The sequence below is a fragment of the Eutrigla gurnardus genome (genome assembly GCF_963514095.1).
Source record: "Eutrigla gurnardus genome assembly, chromosome: 18".
In the NCBI taxonomy this organism is placed as follows: domain Eukaryota; kingdom Metazoa; phylum Chordata; class Actinopteri; order Perciformes; family Triglidae; genus Eutrigla; species Eutrigla gurnardus.
In genome coordinates this window covers 12,086,677-12,108,307 of record NC_139929.1, presented here as the reverse complement: position 1 = coordinate 12,108,307, position 21,631 = coordinate 12,086,677, and the positions used below count along the sequence as shown (strand labels likewise).

General features: G+C 44.6%; 1 protein-coding gene across 1 annotated transcript; it reads left to right on the top strand.

Moving 5' to 3' along the window:
* Positions 1 to 1,877: 1,877 nt before the first annotated feature.
* tlcd4a (TLC domain containing 4a) lies at positions 1,878 to 21,337 on the top strand. Its single transcript, XM_084033187.1, has 7 exons — positions 1,878 to 2,138; positions 6,001 to 6,170; positions 7,117 to 7,206; positions 11,391 to 11,449; positions 11,692 to 11,786; positions 16,698 to 16,771; positions 17,043 to 21,337. Exons 2-7 carry the CDS (start codon positions 6,016 to 6,018, stop codon positions 17,359 to 17,361), a joined length of 792 nt encoding a protein of 263 aa, XP_083889313.1. The 5' UTR covers positions 1,878 to 2,138; positions 6,001 to 6,015; the 3' UTR covers positions 17,362 to 21,337.
* Positions 21,338 to 21,631: the final 294 nt, after the last annotated feature.

The following is a 21,631-nucleotide window of genomic DNA, read 5'->3' as shown; positions in this document are numbered from 1 at the left end:
CTCAATTACTAAATTATCTTGAAGAAAAAAAGCAACCATAACTAAGGCAGTCACAGAGAGAGCAAGCAGCCCACAGCAGGATGAAGTCTTCAGCTGCTTCGTTCAAACTGGCACCTTCCTGCAGGTTTTTGAGGAGGTGTGCGGATGTGTTTACTTTGTCTTTAATAACTGCCGTAAAACAATCAGAAAATAACACTTTGTTCTCCTGGTTTACGGCTTTGTTTCCACTAACACCAATGCCTCGTTTCATTCACTTTCAAGCTTGCTCAACCACGGCTGTGCTCCCTCTCTCTCGCCTTATCTTGGGGCATATTTTAAATACTGTGTTTACAAACAGCAACTGAGAATGTGACTCGACTACATATTATGCCTTTATCATGAAGACGGAGCACTGCTATGTTACAGCCACTGTAGGCTTCATTGTTCTGATGTCATGCAGGGTGAAGTGGATGAAAGCGGCACATAATCCAAATGCATTTTATTCTTCCCTGGCACATTCATGTCTGATATATCCCAGCATGTGTTGTGGCTTAATAAAAATGGCCTATTTATTTGCAATGGGGAGGGGTGTTGGGGGTACATCCACAAATAAATTAAAAGGCTATTCAACTCAAGTTAGCATAATGTACAAGCAAAAGTATAAAATGGATACGCCACCAATTTGATCCATATTAACCAACAAATAATAGCCTAGACCCTCCTCTTAAGTACAGGACCCTTACTATAACTGACCCTGCAGTTTCAGACTGGAAGAATTGGCCTAGTGATGACAGGTAAAAGTTCACTTCTGCCCTTACTTATTGTGCATGGCTCCACCCATGTGAGTGCATTGCCCAACTACTAGTTGATCAGGATGCCTTCGGAAAGTGGACGGTCCCTATGGTTCCTCCTGGATGCTGCCTCTGATCGATAGATGGCACCATGCCAAGCCACCGGTTGTGGGCATACCGACTGTGGACATCGTCCTCAACCGTGATTGATTTCTCTATTTGAGTTGGTTTAGGGAAGAATTCGTCATCCTAAAGGGGTAGCCTACAGTTCAAGACCTGAAAAAAAACTTGCAACCCCAGCTGTAGGCTATGTGCTGCTTTCACACAAAGCCCAGCAGATATTTGTTGACTGACATCTAAGCAAACGATGAGTAACGTTTCATGTTAAACTTTAAACGTGGTTAATGTTTTCCAGCAGGAGGGCAAGGGTATGAGGAGGTCAGTTAAAAGACTACAAATGCTGAGCAACGGACGGGACGGTTTTCACATAATCTGTCGTCAATGCTCTGCTGGTTGGGATTCAGGCACACCTCTGTGCTGTAAATATGCCGGCCTCGCTCCTTCGATTTATAGGGGATGTCATTTGAAATCGCAGCCACCGGTCATTTAATCTGTCGCCTGCCCTCTGCTAGTGTGCATGGGTGGACTCTGCATTATGGCTGACATCTGAGAAGGTAAGGCAGGCTGTTTTAAGACCGAATGAGATCACGTGTGAAAGATGTGATTAAAGGCCTTCATTGGAGGAATCATTGATACTAAAAACCGGTGGGCTGTTGCTGCAGTTTGCTTTACTGGCTGTCTGGTCTGATTTACCCAGAATCAGTTCAACAAGCCGGGGCTATAAATAGACACACAGTGAGAGAGTGTGTGTGTGTGTGTGTGTGTGTGTGTGTGTGTGTGTGTGTGTGTGTGTGTGTGTGTGTGTGTGTCTTTTAAGAATTCAGCTGTAATTTGAGCTCTATGAGAGAGAGAGACAGAGAGAGAGAGAGAGAGAGAGAGAGAGAGAGAGAGAGAGAGAGAGAGTTGCATGACTAGTAATCGAGCGTCGAGCTGCACGATCCGCACCTCTGCAATCATGCACGTTCCGCGTCGGACGGGATTCTGGGTAAACACAGCAGGGCTGCCACAGACTCGGAGCTCCGTCCCCGCCGCATCCCCCACGAGCTGTTAGCGCGCGCGTGCGTTTTTGCGCGCGCGTGTGTGTGCCCGTGTGTGTGCGTGGAGCGAGAGGCGGGCTTGTGTTGTTGATCCAAAATGAGTCGACATGGCCGTGGCTTCGACTCAACGTACGCGGCTCGGAAGACGACCCCGGACGCCGTGACCAGTTGAAGGAGCGCGGCCGCAGATCACCTTCATGACAGTCAGAAGGTAGGTCCGTCCTGGCGCTGGTGTTTCCACGCTTCCCCACACACGCCAGCGGGTACACGGACACGCCACCAGTGTTATTTGCCTTCCCACCACCAGCAGCACGCTTCCTCGGCAGCGGCGGCGGTGGCCGGCCGGCCAATGCAGCGTGAATCGGCCTTGTGTGGCTGCGGGGTCGATATAACATGCTCGCAGTCGACGGCGGCCAGCATCTCTAAAAACGCGACCCGGCGACGCACATAGCGAAGTTATTTTCGTGGGGCTATCGTTTCCTCTGAAAAGAAAATAGGTCCACCCGTCTTACGCAAGCGCATTTTAACCGTGCGTGCAGTCGTCATAGGGACATATGAAGCTGTCACAATAATCCTCCAAGCAAAACAGTCCTGAGAGGTGGAAATGCATGTCACTTCCCAGAAAATGTAGACCGGGCCTTTCTTTAGAGGAGGGCCTAAACTTTCCAGGCTCCATTCGAATGGTTGGTGATAATAATTATACTGTCTGAATAAACTCTGGAGTGAATTCCCCCAAAGTCATTCTTTCCACCTTGTTGGAGCCAGATCAGCCAGAAACATCTGCTTTGTGTGTTTGTTTTTCTAAATGCTTGGCTGATGCCTTACTTGAGTCTTGATTGGAGGTTGTAGTTTCAGCCCCCCCCCCTCTTTGTTTATTACCTGTGATCCACCTTGAATTAAAGGCAACGAAGAAACAGCACTCACACAGCTTTACAGATTGGTCAGGAAGTGTGTGAGCAGCTCATTAGATTAACAAATTCACAGATTATATTTGCTGGAGACGCACTCGCGTTTGTTAAAAAGAAGGATTTTGATGAGGGGCTGTAAAAGCCACCGGTGCTTCAGCTGTTTCCGCTCTGTATCTTTAAGTGTGCCTGTGTAACCATTTGCCCTTGGCAACAGGGTCCTGCATGGGAACTCGCAGGGGCACAAACATGTGTGCAGCTAAAACAATCACTCTCTGTGCACTTTGTAAGAATGGCTGCAGGTACATCCAGATATGGCAGTTAAAATCACAGGACGGATTCTTGGAGTAGCCGCCTAATAATAACAAAAAGCATTTGTTCCTTGCAGCGTGCTACATTTAAAGTGCTCGTGCTCACTTTTGCAATACAAGTAGGCCAAAGGAGTGGAATCTGTGGAATTGGCCCGGTGACGTTGTCTTGGTGTGTCTCATGGAGGTACATTGTTTGGCGTAACACTGGAACGAAGGCAGGTATAAAATAACCAAGGCCAGGGCTCCAGGGAGTGAGATGTGGGTTTTTTTTAGTGTGCCTCTGCTGGGAGACATAAATATGTCTTTTAAAGTTAACTGACTTGGCCTCTTACCAGGAGCTGGAACAGTCAAATCCATCCATATGCAAATTAATCCAGTCATAAAACAGTTGTGTGGTCTGGATTCCCAGTGGCTGAAGTGGACCCCTGTCACTGTCATGCACCCGCTGGCTACAAGCCAGTGTGCCTGCAGGGCTGCTCATATTGGATCTTTGTTGTCTTATGGAGAACACTCACGTTTGATCCAAATATAGATATGAGCAAATAGATTTTACTGGGGTGGCCCTTAGGCCATTGGGCAGGCAACACATCATGTTACTTCCCAGCGTTTGAATTAAATTATGTATCAATGTGAAATGGATTTTATTGAGCCTGTCCATGCCGATCTCCCTTTATACCTTGTACCCATGTTCCACTCTCATTTTCCAACTCATGGCTGACCCGTTTCCATTTAGAGTGCTCCGACAGCATAGCCGTGAGACCGGTCTCCCATAACGCTCTAAAATAGAACGGAAATAATGGAAACATTAGCGGGCCGGAGAGCCGCGCAATCTATTTAATATCGCTATTGTGTTGTGACCCTTTTTTTGTAAATGTCCTAAAAAGCACCAGTAGGCAGGGCTGGTGATTGGCGTAGGGGATATAGGCCTTCGCCTAGGGCGCAGAATGTCAGGGGGCGCCCTCTTGTGGTGTTTGTTTTTTAAATTTTTATGATTTGCATATGCTGTGTTGTCTACTGTTTGCAAAACAAATTGCCCCTCGGGGACAATAAACATAAATGCACACCTAGTTCTGGGGCAATAAAGTGCAACTAGTATTATTGCATTAATAATGGTTACTGTATTATCAACAAAACATATGCTTCAAACAATAATAATCATATTGTGCCCCTTGAACCGTCACAAGTTGACAACATGATGTGTAATAAACTGCTGAAGGTGGTGGATGATGGGTAGGCTACCGTTTGATGCTCTCTCAGTTGGAAGGACATTAGCTCAAATGATTTCACTTGTTTATTCCCTGATCTGTGGTAATCTATGAATGACTGTGTATCTTTACTAAATGATCACTATATTTGTATGTATGCTTGGATATGCCTGAGGGTGATGGAACAGCAAGCACACCCTACACTGCTGCTACTTTACAACTTCCAGACACTCCATCAACTGGAACGTAACCCTAAAGCAAGTGAGTCGGTCATGCAGCACCTATGAATCCCCCTGAGCCTGTCTGAGGTGGAAAGGATGGAGTTAGTCAGCAGAGGACCATACCAGATCAAATCTATGTATTTAGAGCATCATTGTGATATATTTGTTTGTTTGAAAACTACTTGTATGTATAAAAATAAGACTTGCCTTGAAACCATTGTGGTGTCTGATGTTTTTTATAGACAGTGCGGTGGCAATGGAGGAGGGGGCACCCAATCATAATTTCACCTAGGGCACCAAAATGGCTAGAGCCGGCCCTGCCAGAAGGGATTGAAAAATGTCACATTATATTCATGTATATTGGTATGGTAATATTTGGTTCTGACGCTGCATTTTCTCAAAATGATCCAGTCATAACTTGCATTATTAAAATCCCATGAAAACTGGAGCAGTGTACCAGGAGGAGGACTATTTCTTTTGTTTCTATAACATGTCCTTGTTAATGTTTACATGGTGGGGTCAAACTTTCGTTTCTTTCTTGAAGTCATGGTGTATATAATTCAAGCAATCCTGTGTTGATTTGATAACTGACGGGTTATCGTTGTTATTATTCAAACTGCACACGCTCGTGGTTGCCTGTGTGTGTGTGTGTGTGTGTGTGTGTGTGTGTGTGTGTGTGTGTGTGTGTGTGTGTGTGTGTGTGTGTGTGTGTGTGTGTGTGTGTGTGTGTGTGTGTGTGTGTGTGTGTGTGTGTGTGTGTGTGTGTGTGTGTGTGTGTGTGTGTGTGTGTGTGTGTGTGTGTGTGTGTGTGTGTGTGTGTGTGTGTGTGTGTGTGTGTGGCACATGGTCTTAAGGGCTGCTTTGTTCTGTGTTTTACACAACATGCTGGTTAGAGAGACATTTATAGTGCTTGATGGTTTTACAGACTATGTGCCTGGTGTGTGCGCATCCAGGAAGCTCATGAGTCGCTCTTAAAGCGTCAGTACTTTGCCGCTCACTAACAGTGGATGTCAATTTGAAGATGCACTCTTTCCTGCAATACATATTAAACTCATTACTCATACTCTAGCTTTGCTTAGAGTCATAAAGTAGGACAATGATTGTGATTGTAGGGTCACTGTTTCTTGGGTGTGTTTTCCGAGCAAACAGAGGGAAGTCAAAAAGCACATTGTTATGTGGCCGTTCACTGGGTAGCAGATACAGTTTGTGAGCGTTTTGTCGCACAGCTTCCTGGGAAAGAAGGCGTGTGTGGTTTTTAGAAGCCGCTTGCGGAAACCACAATCACTGGTTTGCAGAGTACACACACGGCGTGTCTTGATACGTGTGTCTTCTGTCAGACCCGGGAAGTAACGCATCAGCTCAGAACCAACTGAGCATGTGTAACCTTCCCCCGTCTCCTTTCTAACCTTCTTCCTCTCGATCCTCCCACAGTGGCGTCGGGTGGCCATGGACCCATTCAGCCAGCTCATTCTCACCATATCGGTGACCAGCTTCTTCACCTTCCAGTGGCTCTTCCACAAAGTCAGCCCCTGGATGTCCGTGCGCATCAGCTCCAGCTTCCGCGGCCTCAGTGACAAGCAGAAGGTGGAGTGGAACTCAAGGTGCTGTGATCTAAATATTAAAGATCTGGTCTGAATATTTGCTGAATAGTTCAGATCTTGTTTCCTATATAATATACTATTTCATCTTTACATTTCATCTGTCATAGTGAGCACTTCAGGGACACAGTGTTCGTGCTGATGAACAGAGGATTTGATCAAACAAACAACCGAGTGTCATCTGCTGTCATACTGCAGTTTATCTGCTAACTTGTTATGGGAACATTGCAGATACTGGCTAGAAAGACCAGATTGGCACCAAAAGATGGAGTTTGTTTGTCTTGTGTGAGACAGACAGGCCGTTGTGATCCGTGAGAACAGTGAGAGCCGTGCTGTAGATCGACGGCTGTGTGGCCGGGGAAGAGTGTTTGAAGGGATCCGGCCAACTCCAACTTGCATGAATCACCCGTTTTTCATTTTCTCTCGTACACAGTTTATTACTCACGAGAGCTGCTTGTGAAATTGGTATGGTCGCATGGTTTACGAGCAGATGAGAATGAATGATTTGCGGAGATGGATCCAGGCTACGGGGATCCCTGTCGAGGCCTTTGACTGTACAGATTCTATTGAAACAGCCTCACAGTGTTGCTGCCATCATGTCTTACTGACGGATGGCTGAGAACTGTCTGACTGTCTCACTGCCTCGTTGACTGACTGACTGACTGGGACTGTGCGCTGCTCTGGCTGACCCTTCAGCAGTGTTTAATCTCTTAGTCTAATTGGTCTGAATCCGTGTGCAGCCGTGACAGGCAATCAGCTGATTCACTCCGAGGACCAAAAAATGGGCTCTAAACCACACAAGCAGCTCCGAGGCACTTTTTCCTGAACAAATATAAAACACTCACTCTTCCTTTTGGCAAGATTATTGAACACAAACTCTCTGACGTGTGTCAGTGCCGCTCTTGGCAGACGGGATGAGATCATCGCGGCGTTCTGCTTGTCATTTCAGGACGGTGTCAACGTTTCACGCACTGTTGGTGGGAATCTTCTGCCTCTGCATCCTGTTCTTTGACGATGCCGTCAATGAGGACCCAGTCTGGTGAGAGTTAAGCTGGGAATGTCTTGTTTTGAACCGTTACTTTATGTATACACGTTTGCTGCTTTACCCGCTGTGTCATTTTAGCATAAAGCTAGCTTCAGTATAATGTGATTTTAGAGGTCATGTTAGGTCACATCTACTGTTTAGGAGTCAAGACCCTTTCACAGATGGAAAGTACTGTTTAGAAATCCGAACAAGGAAGCCAAAATCTAATCTTGGTTATTTTTTAAATTACATTTTAATTACATTTTTATTTAGCCTACTGTTCCATACTACAGGAATTGATTTACATTGACATTTAGGTCATTTAGCAGACGCTTTTGTCCAAAGCGACTTACAATAAGTACATTTGTAAGGAAACAAAGAAACCACAACGTATCATTGCCGATAAAGTAAGAGCTAAAAATAGAACAAGTGTTAGGTCCTCATCTGAGTAAAGTAGTACTTCAAGAGCAACAGTGCTACGATCTGAGTGCTATAGGTAAGGTTTTTTTTGGGGGGGGGGGGGGGGGGGGGGGGGTGTTAGTGGGTCATGCTATGTAGAGTCGAGGTGAAGTCTGAGTGAGTCTTGAGCCTTTTTCGGAAGATGGCAAATTACTCTGCTGTCCTGACATTGGTCGGGAGTTCGTTCCACCACTGAGGCGCCAGAACAGAGAAGAGTCTGGACTTTGCTGAGCGACATTTGTTTGATTTCAGCGATGGTGGTACCAGCCGGCCAGCTGAAGTAGAGGAGCGAAGTGCTCGCTTCGGGGCATGAGGTTTGACCAGTGTTTGAAGGTAGACAGGTGCTGTTCCATTGATGGCCCTGAAGGCCAGTGTCATCGTCTTGAATTGGATGCGTGCTGCAACAGGGAGCCAGTGGAGGTCACGGAGGAGGGGGGTCACATGGGAGAATTTGGGTAGATTGAAGATAAGGCGTGCTGCAGCGTTCTGGATACGCTGCAATGGTTTAATCGCAGAGGCCGGGAGTCCAGCCAGGAGAGAGTTGCAGTAGTCAAGGCGGGAGATGACCAGTGCTTGGACCAAGAGTTGCGTTGCATCCTTTGTGAGGAGGGTCCGAATCCTGCGGATATTGTAGAGGGCAAATCTGCAGGATCGGGCCACAGCAGTGATGTTGGGGGTGCAGGATAGTTGGTCATCGAGGATTACACCCAGGTTCCTCGCAGTTGACGACGGCAATACTGTGATGCCCTCGACAGTGACCGACAGGTCCATGCGAGGGCAGTCTTTCCCTGGGATGAAGAGGAGTTCGGTTTTATTCAGGTTAAGCTTGAGGTGATGTGCAGTTGTCCAGACAGAGATGTCAGCCAGACAGTTCGAGATGCGAGTTGCAATGTGAGTGTCAGAGGACGGGGGAAAAGAGAGGAACAGCTGGGTGTCATCTACGTAGCAATGGTAGGAGAATCCATGCGATGTGATAACAGAACCTAGTGATCTGGTGTATAGTGAGAACAGAAGTGGTGCTAATACTGAGCCTTGAGGGACACCCGTGTCCAGAGAACAGGGTTTGGACATAGAGCCATTCCATGTGACCTGAAAGGTGCGATTTGTCAGGTATGATGTAAACCAGGTGAGAGCAGAGTCAGTTAAGTTCAGCCAGAGTGGAGAGGAGGATTTGGCGGTTGACTGTGTCGAATGCAGCAGATTGGTCGAGGAGAATGAGAACGGAGGAATGGGATGAGGCTCTAGCGTCTCGCAGGGACTCGGTCACTGTGAGGAGGGCCGTCTCAGTGGAGTGAGCAGTCCTGAATCCTGATTGATTAGGGTCTAGGAGGTTGTTCTGTGAGAGATAGGATGACAGTTGGTTGTAGGCGGCATGTTCCAAGGTTTTAGAGAGGAATGAAAGAAGAGATACAGGTCTGTAGCTTTGGATGTCAGTAGCGTCTAGGGTGGGTTTTTTAAGGAGAGGCTTCACGGTAGCTGTCTTAAAATCCGCTGGAATGACACCTGAGGTGAGGGAGGAGTTGATCAGGGTGGTGAGGAATGGCAAGATGTCGTGAGAGATGTCCTGGAGAAGAGAGGAGGGAATCGGGTCGAGGGAGCAGGTGGTGGCACGGTTAGATGTAACAAGTGCGTGAACGTCTTCAGAGGTGAGGAGGCTAAAGCTGGTAAGACCATCCGAGTTGAGAGTTGGGGGAGATGTCTTCTGGGAGGGAATAGGCGTGAATGAGGAGCTAATCTCATTTACTTTCTTGGTAAAGTAAGTTGCAAAGTCATCGGCAGTAAGGGAGGAAGGGGGGGGAGGGGTGAGGAGGGAGGAGAACATGGAGAAGAGTTTCCTGGGGTTGGAGGCAGAAGAGTTGATCTCTGCCAGGTAGAAGGCAGATTTAGCTGCCGAAACAGTTGAGGTGAAGTCAGAGAGAAGGTGGTGGTAGTGAGCAAGGTCCTCGTACTGGCCCGATTTCTTCCATTTTCTCTCTGACGCTCGCAACAATGATCTGTTGGTTCGCAAGGGTTCAGACAGCCAGGGAGCGGAGGGAGATGATCGCGCAGGTCGTGAGATTGGGGGATTGGGGGACCAATCCAAAGAGTGAGAGTGTCCAAAGAAGAGGAGAGTGAGGACATCAGGATGGAGGAGGCTTCCTCAGTAGGCATTAAGGAGAACTGTTCTGAGGATGGTAGCGAGGAGATAACAGTTGAGGAGAGAGCGGAGGGAGTGAGGGATTTCAGGTTGCGGCGGCTGGTGACCATTCGAGGCGTAGAGGGGAGGGATGTGGTGGGCTCCATGGGGAGGGAGAAAGTCACAAAGTGGTGGTCGGACACGGTGAGCGGGGTAACAGAGAGTGCCGAGATGCCACAGGATCTTGTGAGACAAGGTCAAGTTGGTTCCCGGCCCGGTGAGTTGGTGGAGAGGGGGAGAGTGTAAGGTCAAATGCGGAAAAGAAGTCAATGAATTCAGATGAATGCAGCTTTCCCGGGTGGATGTTGAAGTCACCGAGGACGACGAGTGGTGTGCCATCATCAGGGGAGCAGCTCAGGAGGGCATCCATCTCATCCAAAAAGTCACCGAGGGGACCGGTCGGGCGATAGATCACTATGATGTTGAGTTTGAAAGGAAGGGTGACAGAGACGGCGTGGAATTCAAGTGTAGATCGGTGTAGGTGGTCCAGAGGAAGGACCTGGTAGGACCATCGGGATGAGAAGCCCAGTTCCTCCTCCTCGCCCTGTTCGTCTTGGGGAGTGTGAAAACGAGTAGGCAGTTGAAAGGGCAGCTGGAGTGGCAGTGTTTTCTGGGGTGATCCAGGTCTCCGTGAGGGCCAGGAAGTGGAGAGTCTGCAGGGAGGCATAGGCAGAGATGGTGTCCGCCTTCTTGACTGCAGACTGGCAGTTCGACAGCCCCCCTAGTACTTCAAGTTCCTTACCGGTGGAGAATGGTGGGTAGCAGAGATTGGATGGGTTACAGCCTCGAGTGAAGGGTCTTCGGTAAAACCTTCTCCAGTGTGATGTCCTGACTGGGATAAGACACATGGCTGCAAGGGGGGGGGGGGGGGGGGGTGAGATGTTATGCCTACCTCAATGGACTCCCACAGGTAGACTCCCTTGTCTTTGTTCAGATGTCTTCATTCTGCTGGCCTGACGCTGCAGCTGATGCTGTAGTGACAGCCTTTTAAGTGCTCAGTTTACCGTAAGTACTGAGTGTGACCCCTCCCTCCGATCAAGTCTATTCACTACAGCTGAGCTGGCTGAAACTAGCTGATAACTCACTTAACATAGACAGCTTCACAAGAATTTAAACAACAAGCTATCAACACAAGACTAAATGTTACAACTAACTTTACTCACACAATGCCTAAACCCAAATCTACAATTCCCATACCCATTATCCTTTATTCAGGGTCACGGGGGGGGGGGGGGGGGGGGGGGGAGTAGGAGTCGATCCCAGCTGTCATTGGGAGAAGGCAGGGTACACCTGGACAGGTCACCAGTCTATCACAGGGCCGACATGTAGAGAGAGACGGGTCGCCAGTCTGTCACAGGGCTGACATGTAGAGAGAGACAGGTCACCAGTCTGTCACAGGGCTGACATGTAGAGAGAGACAGGTCACCAGACTATCACAGGGCCGACATGTAGAGAGAGACAACCATTCACACCTTGATGTTTCTCTTCTTTCCTTCGATAATATCTTTTTATTATTACATGTTTCTCAAACCAACCCTATAATACCACTTGTGTTTGTTAATAGGGGAGATCCTACGCTGGTGAAGACTAATGTTGCCATCACAACAGGCTACCTCATATCTGGTAAGGCGACCGTACAGTTTACTCAGGTAATGTTTGTGAAAGTCAGACCAAGAGAACGTGCACGTAGTCGGTGAGATGTGATAACGTTGATTTAAGACTGTGTGTGTCAGTAATTCATGGTCAGAAATAAAATAAAGAATACAAATAAATTCTAAATTAAACATATCAATGTGTCAATTTAAATGTTTTGATTTCTCCAGTGACGTGTTACCTCTCTTTCCCCCTGTACTTCTGTTTTCCAGATCTGCTGCTGATATCTTACTATTGGAAGGCGATAGGCGACAAGTTTTTTGTAATTCACCATCTGGCAGCGTTGTATGCTTACTACTATGTACTGGTGAGTGCCCTATTGTCCAATAGCAGAATGTGCAGGCAAGATGGGAAGGAGACAACCAAGGGTGAACAGATGAAGCCTGTGGAGCTGCTGGGTCTTTTATCTTATTTAGCCACCGACTCATATAGGTCAGTTAAATATGCACGAGGGGAGGCCATACGCCAGACTGTACAAACACGCCAGAGAAGGTATGGATGTTTAAAGTCCACCTTAAATGCACCAGTTGGTGAGTTCCAGTATCAACTGCTACATCTTTACCCATGAGATATAGCGTGTTCCAGCAGGAATAAGGGTTGTAGTGTTGGCATTCTTTGGCTTCCCTGGAAATGACCGAAAACAAAAAACAACAGTTTAAATGATGACATCGAAGACTGTAGGCTTCAAGGTTGTCATGACATGTCACCCAGGTTTAGCTGTAGTACACCAAATCATCGTTATTAGGGTCACTCTATCTTTATGAGGAAGTCAACAGTGGGTGTCAACCTGATAGTAAATTCACAAGTCATTTGAAGTAGTCGTTATTGCCGCGGCGCTTATGTAGGCGTGGCGATAGTTCAGTGTACTCAGCGTGCGTGGGCAGTGCTGTTCACTCTTGGTTAGATCCCAAACCCTCTAGGTCGCCAAGATCTGTTGATAATTATAATGGAAATGAATGACTATGGTATTTTTTGCATGGAATGCTCAGTGATGGTACTGGCTGATGACCCCCCCCCCCCCCTTCCCCACCTTGCCCTTACAATTACTGTGCTTTCTATTTGTTTTACTGATCCCCCTTTTGTGTGAATCTGACATAAGCTGAACGTTTCTGAGCTTAGCGCTGCTGAATGCCAAACTGTAACCACTGTGTGCATGCTTGCGGTTTCTGAAGCATTCTACAGCGGCAGGGTTCCTTAGCTTGTTACTGTGCATGCCAACAAATTAACTTTTGGTAATGAACTTCCCTGCCTATCTACATTACCTTCCGCCTGTCTTGTTTGTGCCAGAGCCTAGTTGTGCCTCTTCTTTCTCTTCCTCGCACTCCTCCTGAGACTCCCTGACGAGAGAAAAGTGACAAAGACACTCAAATCATGTCATCCACAGATGATAGTGCATCGCCAAATAGCCATGAATGTATCCTCTCAGGTGTTAATGCGCTTAAACGTTTCCTCCATACCTATTTTATTTGAGTTGATCTTCCCCTACAATGCATCCTCTGTATTTTCTATATAGAGCAAAATGCAATGAGTACTAGTTTAACGTAAATCCTGCCGTCCAGATTTACATCTTCCCCCTATCTAGTCACTGGCTGGATTTGCAGACTTGTTTTCATAGCATTGATAATGAGGAATATTACTTTGCCACGTTTGTGTCTAAACAATAAGTTTAAATCAGTGTCACATCAGTGAAATAAAAAATAAAAAAACTGTAAATCCAGCCTATCATCAGCCCCTGTATCTAAATCAGTAAACTCAAAGTGAGATGAAGTAGGCCATACTGTTACTGGACACTCATGACTGTTTCCTCAGACTAGATCTGAAATCCATGTGGGATACTGGAATGGATGCGCCGCGTTAGTCAGCTGTGGTATAAAACGCATTACTGCAGCCGTATTGCCATAATGCCGTGGAACCACAGTAAAAGCAGTTTGATGTCGTTTTCATTTTATTTAGTTTTGTACCAGCACAAATGTTTCTTATGTTGTCTTATCAGTTAATGTGTCGGGTGTGTTTTCATGTCACATACACAATCAATTCTACCTAATTTTAATATTATTCACACGGCCAAGTGATGGCTTCATTGAATTTACTCTGTATTTAAAAAAAACAAAATCAGCTTAATGTCATGCGCTTGTTGGTATGTTTTGATTATTGATTAATCAGTCACTAATAGCTTGGTCAAAATGGTGTTCAAGTAATGATATGTTTTTTTAATAAGCAAAATCTGTATTTTGTGTGTGTTTTAACGGACGCTTAGCTTAATCAAAACCATAATGTAATAACTGCTGTGTAAATATTAGATGCATGCTTTTCTTCTCAGTGTTTGTAAGTGTCGCTTCTTATTTGCTTCCCATTGTGGTGGCATCTTTTCTTTTTTTTTTAAACTTTCTTCTAATATATTTGTCTGTCTGTCTCTCCGCTGACTTTAACATAAAACGCCCCTCTTCAAAACCCTACATGCAAAAACTACCAACACCAAGTGGGATAGTGTCATCCCCGTTCATGCAAAAACTACCAAAAGGGTTGTGTGTCATTTCAGGGACCCAGAGCAGGTCTCGATCTAGACGGGGGCCTCCCCCCTATTCCTGTCTTGTCTGCTACTATTGCTGTTGTGTTGCACTGAGCAGATATGATGCCCAGTCACAGTATGGACTTACCAGTTCCTAGAGGTACTAGCATGCTAATGCTAGGTGGGAAGTTCAAATCATACGGTACTAAAGCTGCAATGCAGATGTGCCCTGTTTGTGTGGCATAGTAAGTATGTTTTAATGACCAGCTTTTGTTGCAGCCCTGACGGTAAGTCTTCTTTTACAGGCTCTAAAAGCCAAATAACCTTCATCCTTGTGGGCCTCTTCAGGGGAATTGCATGCTAAGATTTTTATCTTAAAGGAAAACACCACCGCATTTCCATACTGAACTATGTTCTGCTCTGATGTTAGACGAGGTGATACATACCTCCCTCTCCTCCGTGCGTGCACTCAATGGCTCTTGTGCGCACTCCGCGCAGCGCTAATTTGCTAGCATGTAGCTTGTCCCAGTATATTCCTTAGGATCCAAAGGGGGGTGAAGTTAGAAGCGACCAAGCACTTCCACGTTGTCCCTATTTAAATACGGTTACGTGAGTAGTTACACGACCCAAGTTTGGTTACACAAAATGAAACATGCCAATTTTTCTAAGCGGATAACAAGGATAACTAGATAGTATGGCGGAATAACAACTGGAAGCACTTCGACGTCGGCGCAGTAATATCATCACTCAAAACATGACGGGACTATATACCTTCTGCTTGTTTTCACAACCCTGTACGATGCACGTTATAACCATGATGTTTGATTGTTCACAAACTATCTTACTACAACCTGATGCTTCCTCAACTGTGCACAAACTACTACAGGTAGTGCAGGCGGCGGCGTGCAGGTCACGTAGGTTCTATTGACGGAAGTAAGAGGGGGAGCGAAGTGATGATATTACTGCGCCGACGTCGAAGTGCTTCCAGTTGTTATTCCGCCATACTATATAGTTATCCTTGTTATCCGCTTAGAAAAATTGGCATGTTTCATTTTGTGTAACCAAACTTGGGTCGTGTAACTACTCACGTAACCGTATTTAAATAGGGACAACGTGGAAGTGCTTGGTCGCTTCTAACTTCACCCCCCTTTGGATCCTAAGGACAAGCTACATGCTAGCAAATTAGCGCTGCGCGGAGTGCGCGCAAGAGCCATTGACATCAGAGCAGAGCATAGTTCAGTATGGAAATGCGGTGGTGTTTTCCTTTAATTTGACACAGAATTCGATTTCGGAACACAGCGGGTCAAAACCATTTTAGACGCAATGAAAATCGAGATGCAAATCGCAGCACTCACGTCTCTACAATGCAGTCTTTCAGTCAGAACTCCTCATTCAAATGTATCTGGCTAATGGCACCGTTTTCAGCCTGAGTGCTTGATGTTCAAAATTGGATTTTTGCGAGGTGGGCCGGGTAAACGGATGTCCTGAAAGCATCTTGGATGTAAGATCATCTTCATTCTATTTAGCAGCAGCTGAAAAGTGTGCAGTTCGAATGAAAATAAAGCCATGAAAGCTGTCCTTATGGTAGGATCACTCAAGGGCTTCATGGTGGCTTATTTCCATGTCACAAACCACCGTCAGCTGTTAGAGTTCTGATCGGGTCAAGGTACAAGCATTGTTAGCTTCATTAGTAATAGTTTCAGGTGAGTTTGGGTACAAACAGCATGGCGTTCAGGCCCTGATCTTCTAAACAATGCCATGTTTCTCAGTTAAACAATGCTTTTTACTGTGCATGGCTTCTGGTTGCTCCTTTTTAAATAGTGGCTGGCTGAATGTATGTATGGTACATAATTGATCAAAGCCCATGCTGTGTGGACATTTGCTCAATACCTTTTCTTCATGTTCTATGGTACGGTTTTGTGTTGTATGGATTGCAAGACGTGAAGTGTGAGTCAGCAGGAGTTGACCAATGATAAATGATGCATCACTGATTATTATCTCAATAAATGCAGAAGCAACATATAATGTGGCAATTTTTGCATGTTGCTTGTCACGTCTTTTTTAGAAGGATATGATCAAGATGTTGTTGCTAATTCACTTTGATATCTAGAAACGTTTATATGATTTAATGTTAAAGGGAAAATTCTCCACCCTTTTTATGTGGATGTAGAAAGCGGGATCATTTGAAATGATCATGACTTATTTGGAGGCGAAGAACCGGCAATTTCAGCTTGGATTTCTAGTCCCCGCCCAGGAAGACGTGGCCAGCAGGGGGCCTCCGGGTGCCAGAAGGGTGTGCACATCCTGGTACGAGTAGTCAGTGCTGCCTCGGCTCCATGAGCAGGAAAACCAGCTTCCTTAGTCACCATAACAGCCACAGAGGAATGTAATGCTTCAGTTGACAACAATTCCCATAAACGCAGGTTGGCCAACCACATAACTGGTGGAGAACTTTCACTTTAACATTCATGGTTCCTATGGGAGGGATTTGTTGTGATTTTTGTCAGCACATTCGTGCTCCCAAGGGAATGAACCTTTTGATTGAAGACCAATGTGTGTCATCAAGCCCTTACTATAAAGACCTGACTTACAATGTAAAACAATGACTGTTTACAGTTGTTTATGTTTCTCTGCTCTCTATGACTGCTTAGTCGTGTTTTTGTCTCTTTCACGTTTGGTGGTCTCCCTGTTCTTACCTTGTTCTTCCAGGGTGAAGGAATGTTGCCTTATTTTGCTAACTTCCGTCTGCTTGCCGAGTTTTCTACACCATGTGTGAACCAGCGGTACGTACACTTTGTACACACTCAAATTTGAAGGGTTGGACTTAATACATTTACGACATTTCTGGAGATTAGATGCCAGATGATGTATTCATTTTTTTAGGAATTACATTCTCTCAGAGTACTTGATTCCAATAGGCGGAAGTCCAAAGTTACTTTAGACAACACTCCCATTACTGTTTTTGTCAACTTGTCATGATACACTAGTCATGTCTCACATTTGCATCTTCATCCTGCTGGAAAACAAGTTTCTTAACCCTGTGTTGTGTTTCAGCTGGTTCTTTGAGGTACTAGGTTATCCCAAGTCCTCCCGGCCCAACATGGCGAACGGTGTCGCCATGGCGGTCATCTTTTTCGTGGTCCGCATCGCCGTCATGCCGGTCTACTACATTCGCATGTATGCGGTCTATGGCACGGAGGCCTTCTACCTGGTGCCCTGGGGCGGCCGCGTAGCCTGGATCGGCTCGAGCATCTGCTTGGACATCATGAACGTTATGTGGATGCATAAGATCGCCCGCGGCTGCTACAAGGTGCTGCGTTCGGCGCGCCAGAGCAAAGCCGGCGGCCCTCAGGAGAATGGGAAGACGGATTAAAAGGAGAGTCGATTTGACGGACACGGTTGGACGATTGCCTGTCACACCTGGGACGATGAGGCTACAGGACCGAATGTAACGAGGAAATGTACCGATGGACCGCTTTGACTGGCCATCCCTAAGCCATGAAATGACCTCCTAGCAATACTCTGTGTGCATGGCCATTTATTTTTCCCTTAAACAATGTATCACTACACAAAAGAGTCCTGGGACAGCGGACTGTTAACACAAACACAAGTTGTCAAAAAGTTTACCGTTCTTTACATAACCAGTGCTGAACAAAAGACTTCTTTTTTTTGGTATAGTTCTATTTAGTCCCAGAATAAATCTATGAACTATGCGTCAGAGATTGGAGGGAACCTGGAAAACATTCAGGGATTCCTCGATGATGGTCAGTGCCATAAAATCATCGTCAGATGCCTGTTGAGGAGAAGGGCCAACATCTTCTTTTTTTTTTTTCCTCAGTGAATTTTGAGCAGAATTTGCAGGAACTTGACACAAGAAGGGATTATACCAAGTGCAATCACGGAGAAGAAAAAAAAACGGATGAATCCGTAAATCACCTGCCTACTCTCGGTCAGATGGGAGTAACATTTAAAAAGCCAGCCTTTTAAGACGTTTATGGAATATTGTGAGTCTCTGTTGCATTTGGATTGTATTTGATTTCTTTAATGCGGGGTTGAAAGCGAGTCGGTGCACTGTACGTTGTGTTGTGACGTACAGAGTACCGTCGCTTTAAGGCTTAAAGGGAAAGTGAATGCAAATGCTGTTTGTATGCTGACATTGACGTTAATTATCCTTATTATCAAGGCAACAGTTGTCATCAGATATTAAGATCCACACAATGAAATATGTATACAACGTCATATTTCACAGAATGGAGAAAAAATACCAGTACAGTAGTTGTACAAACAAAGATCAACCGCTTTTAAAATCTTAGTGCTAAGAGGATTCATGGGAAATCTGACACTCCTTTTAGTTATTCCAGCATCAGGCGTTGACCTTAGGTTTCTATAATAGTCACACTTCCTATTTATGATCACATGCTGTTCCAATGTAGCCATGGGCAACCTTCGCCGCCAAGCAGCATGCAGCTGTGTGTGTTGGGACATTTTAGCACCGGCAAAAATGAAATTCACGACACGGTTTCTTTACATTTATTTGAATGAATGTTGTTTCTGCAGATTTGAAGTTTGATGTCAGTGTTGCAGTTTTTAGAACATTGTGATACAAATAGATCCTGCCTCATGTTGCATTTGATTTCCAGTCTGCTGTTAAAAACATAAGATGCACTTCCATATTTTTTCGTCAGATCGATACAAGGATTGCGCTTTGTTTTGTCGGCAGACAGGAATATATGGAACGGCCGTGAAGGTTCACGTCCCAAAGCATAACTCTATGGAGCTAGAACAGTCTCATAATTCATAAATGCACACAGAAATTCATAAATGCACAAAAAAGATTTGCAAATGTATTTGGGGATTTGTATATACATGTGACTCAAAACACAAATACATTTTCAATGCACACACAAATATGTTTCATTTCATATGTAAGTAAAAAATATTCACATATAAAAAACAAGATTCATAAACATATTTCCAATGCACACACAAATCTAAAAAAAAAATCACAAATACATGAATGTTAAAGTATTTGCAATCTTCATCAAATACGCATTTGGGGCTTGTTACATTCATATATGAACTGTTGGACCTGTATTTACAAAGTGCTTTTAATTTGTAAACCTCCCTGCATTTGTGTGTGAAACTTTTGAGACTCCCCTGACGTGACTCTAATCCACAAATGCGTTTTTTCTAAGAGAAGGTTGTCTGTAGCCAATCAGATGTCTCCCTCCTTTACAGCCAATCACGTGAGTGCGTTGCGTTGGAGGGATATGGGTGCTAGAGCCAGAATCGACCTTATTTCTGGAGATAATTTCCCTTCTTCCTGTGCTCCCTGTCTTTATGCTGTATAGATTAGGTGTACAGTTATATAAATATCTATTTTTCTTTTATAAAGAAGCATTTTATGGAAGTAATTTATTCCCTCATTCTGGGGAAGATGAACCGGTGCGGGCGGAGTTGTGTTTTAGACTTTTGGGGGAGACACTCACGTGATTGGCCGTAAAGGAGGGAGACATCTGATTGGCTACAGACAACCTCCTCTTAGAAAAAACGCATTTGTGGATCAGAGTCACGTCAGGGGAGTCTCAAAAGTTTCACACACAAATGCAGGGAGGTTTACAAATTAAAAGCACTTTGTAAATACAGGTCCAACAGTTCATATATGAATGTAACAAGCCCCAAATGCGTATTTGATGAAGATTGCAAATACTTTAACATTAATGTATTTGTGATTTTTTTTTAGATTTGTGTGTGCATTGGAAATATGTTTATGAATCTTGTTTTTATATGTGAATATTTTTTACTTACATATGAAATGAAACATATTTGTGTGTGCATTGAAAATGTATTTGTGTTTTGAGTCACATGTATATACAAATCCCCAAATACATTTGTAAATCTTTTTTGTGCATTTATGAATTTCTGTGTGCGTTTATGAATTATGAGACTGTTCTAGCTCCATATAACTCTGTCTAAGCAGTTCATGGTTGTAGGACACTGAACACAGGAAACAAATCTGTTCAAAGGGTCTCAGACGAGTGTGGGTCTATCGCAGGTTTGATTTCCACGTTTGCGTCTCGTTGACGATTTAGGAAACATGTACTTGAATTCTCCTTGTAAATGTATATGAGCTGTACATCAAAAGCTATTGTCGGATGTTTTGTGAAACCGAAACAGGGATTGCTCGTTTTTGAACATAACGCCTTGCTATGTTCACCATTTGATTTTGTTGCCTTTTTAAAAACAACTTATGATTGCACACTGAATATTTTGTTACAGCTAAAAAAAAAACAAATGTTTTCCATGTCTGATGCCTGTCTAATGTGATTATTTGGCCTTTTGTAATAGTTTCAGATGTAAAACCAAGAGGATTGTTAAGGCTGGATGTTTTAGTGCTTTTGTTTTGTTATGGTTTTAAAACAAATATTCAAAGATTAACATATTAGTGCCAGTGCATAAGCCATTACTACTCCAAAATACTTTTTTAAAGCATTTTCATGCAACAGTGCCAAGTTGCACCCATGATTTGATGGTTCAGACCAATTCTGTTCACGTAGCCATCTCGGCACGCTGTTGCGAGTCACATTAGGACGAAGCCAAGTGTAGTTGAAAAGCAGTGCGTTTGGACCAGGATGCACTTGGGCAGATGAGCACTTTCTCACCTCTTAGAAAACGAGTCAGGATGTGTTAATATTTCACTGTTCTGTGAAAATCAGGGTCGGCCCGGCGTGCGGCGTCATGCATGGTCGGTGTGGTCTTCTTCTTCATGCACCCTCTATAAACTGCATGTGGAATTGCATGGGAATTGCACTGTATACAAAATAGCATATACATTTGTGACACAACCTTTTTCTTCTTTTTTTTTCTTAGTACATGTACATAATGTTTACTGAAACGTTAGTCTTGTACTGTGCCACACAATGTAACCCACAGGTGATGATGGTAATGATGTGGTGAGAACATCATGGAGCAGAAGGTACAATGTCCAGAAAATAATCAGTAAGGGAATACTTGAATACTCATCAGCACGGTCTATAGCAATCTGGGCGGTGCAAAGAAATATCCGAGCGTCTTGCATTATATGCCTAACATTGTCTTTAATTTATTAATCCAAGAGAAGTAGACGTAAAACAAAGCAGATGCTGTTGTCATGGAGACCATGTTGGTGCTGCTGTCAGCCAGCTGAACCGGTGTTGGTGATTCTGTTCTGAATGTTGTATAGGGGGGGGAGACGGGAGCAGTGGAGTGTTTAGTGACATTCTATGAATGTATGAATGTATTGGAGAAGAGAAGATGTTTGTCATTTACATTTTAATTTGTTCTTTACAATAAATACCAAATTAACTGATGATGATGATGATGATGATGATGATGTGTGTCATCCTGGTTCCAACATGTTTGTTTGCTGCTTGGAGCACAATTAATGAGTCTCAAATATGGATTTCATTACGCTGCTTTGTTCCATTTGCCTTGAAGCAGTGCATCAATTATCGAATGCCAATTACACTTTTGCTGAATTATATATTTTTTTCCCAATTATATGGCACTTCTTAGAGTCATATTTGACGAACAATCACACTTAAAACACATTGGTGGCTTTGTATTACATTGACAGTGGAGGCGACAATACAAACACCCAGAAA

What these genes read in the sequence shown, in the direction of transcription:
- tlcd4a (XM_084033187.1), top strand. Translation starts at nt 6,016, where the DNA reads ATGGACCCATTCAGCCAGCTCATTCTCACCATATCGGTGACCAGCTTC. An exon ending in AAGGTGGAGTGGAACTCAAG is followed by an intron (nt 6,171 to 7,116) that starts GTGCTGTGATCT and finishes TTGTCATTTCAG; the next exon opens with GACGGTGTCAACGTTTCACG. An exon ending in AACAGGCTACCTCATATCTG is followed by an intron (nt 11,450 to 11,691) that starts GTAAGGCGACCG and finishes TCTGTTTTCCAG; the next exon opens with ATCTGCTGCTGATATCTTAC.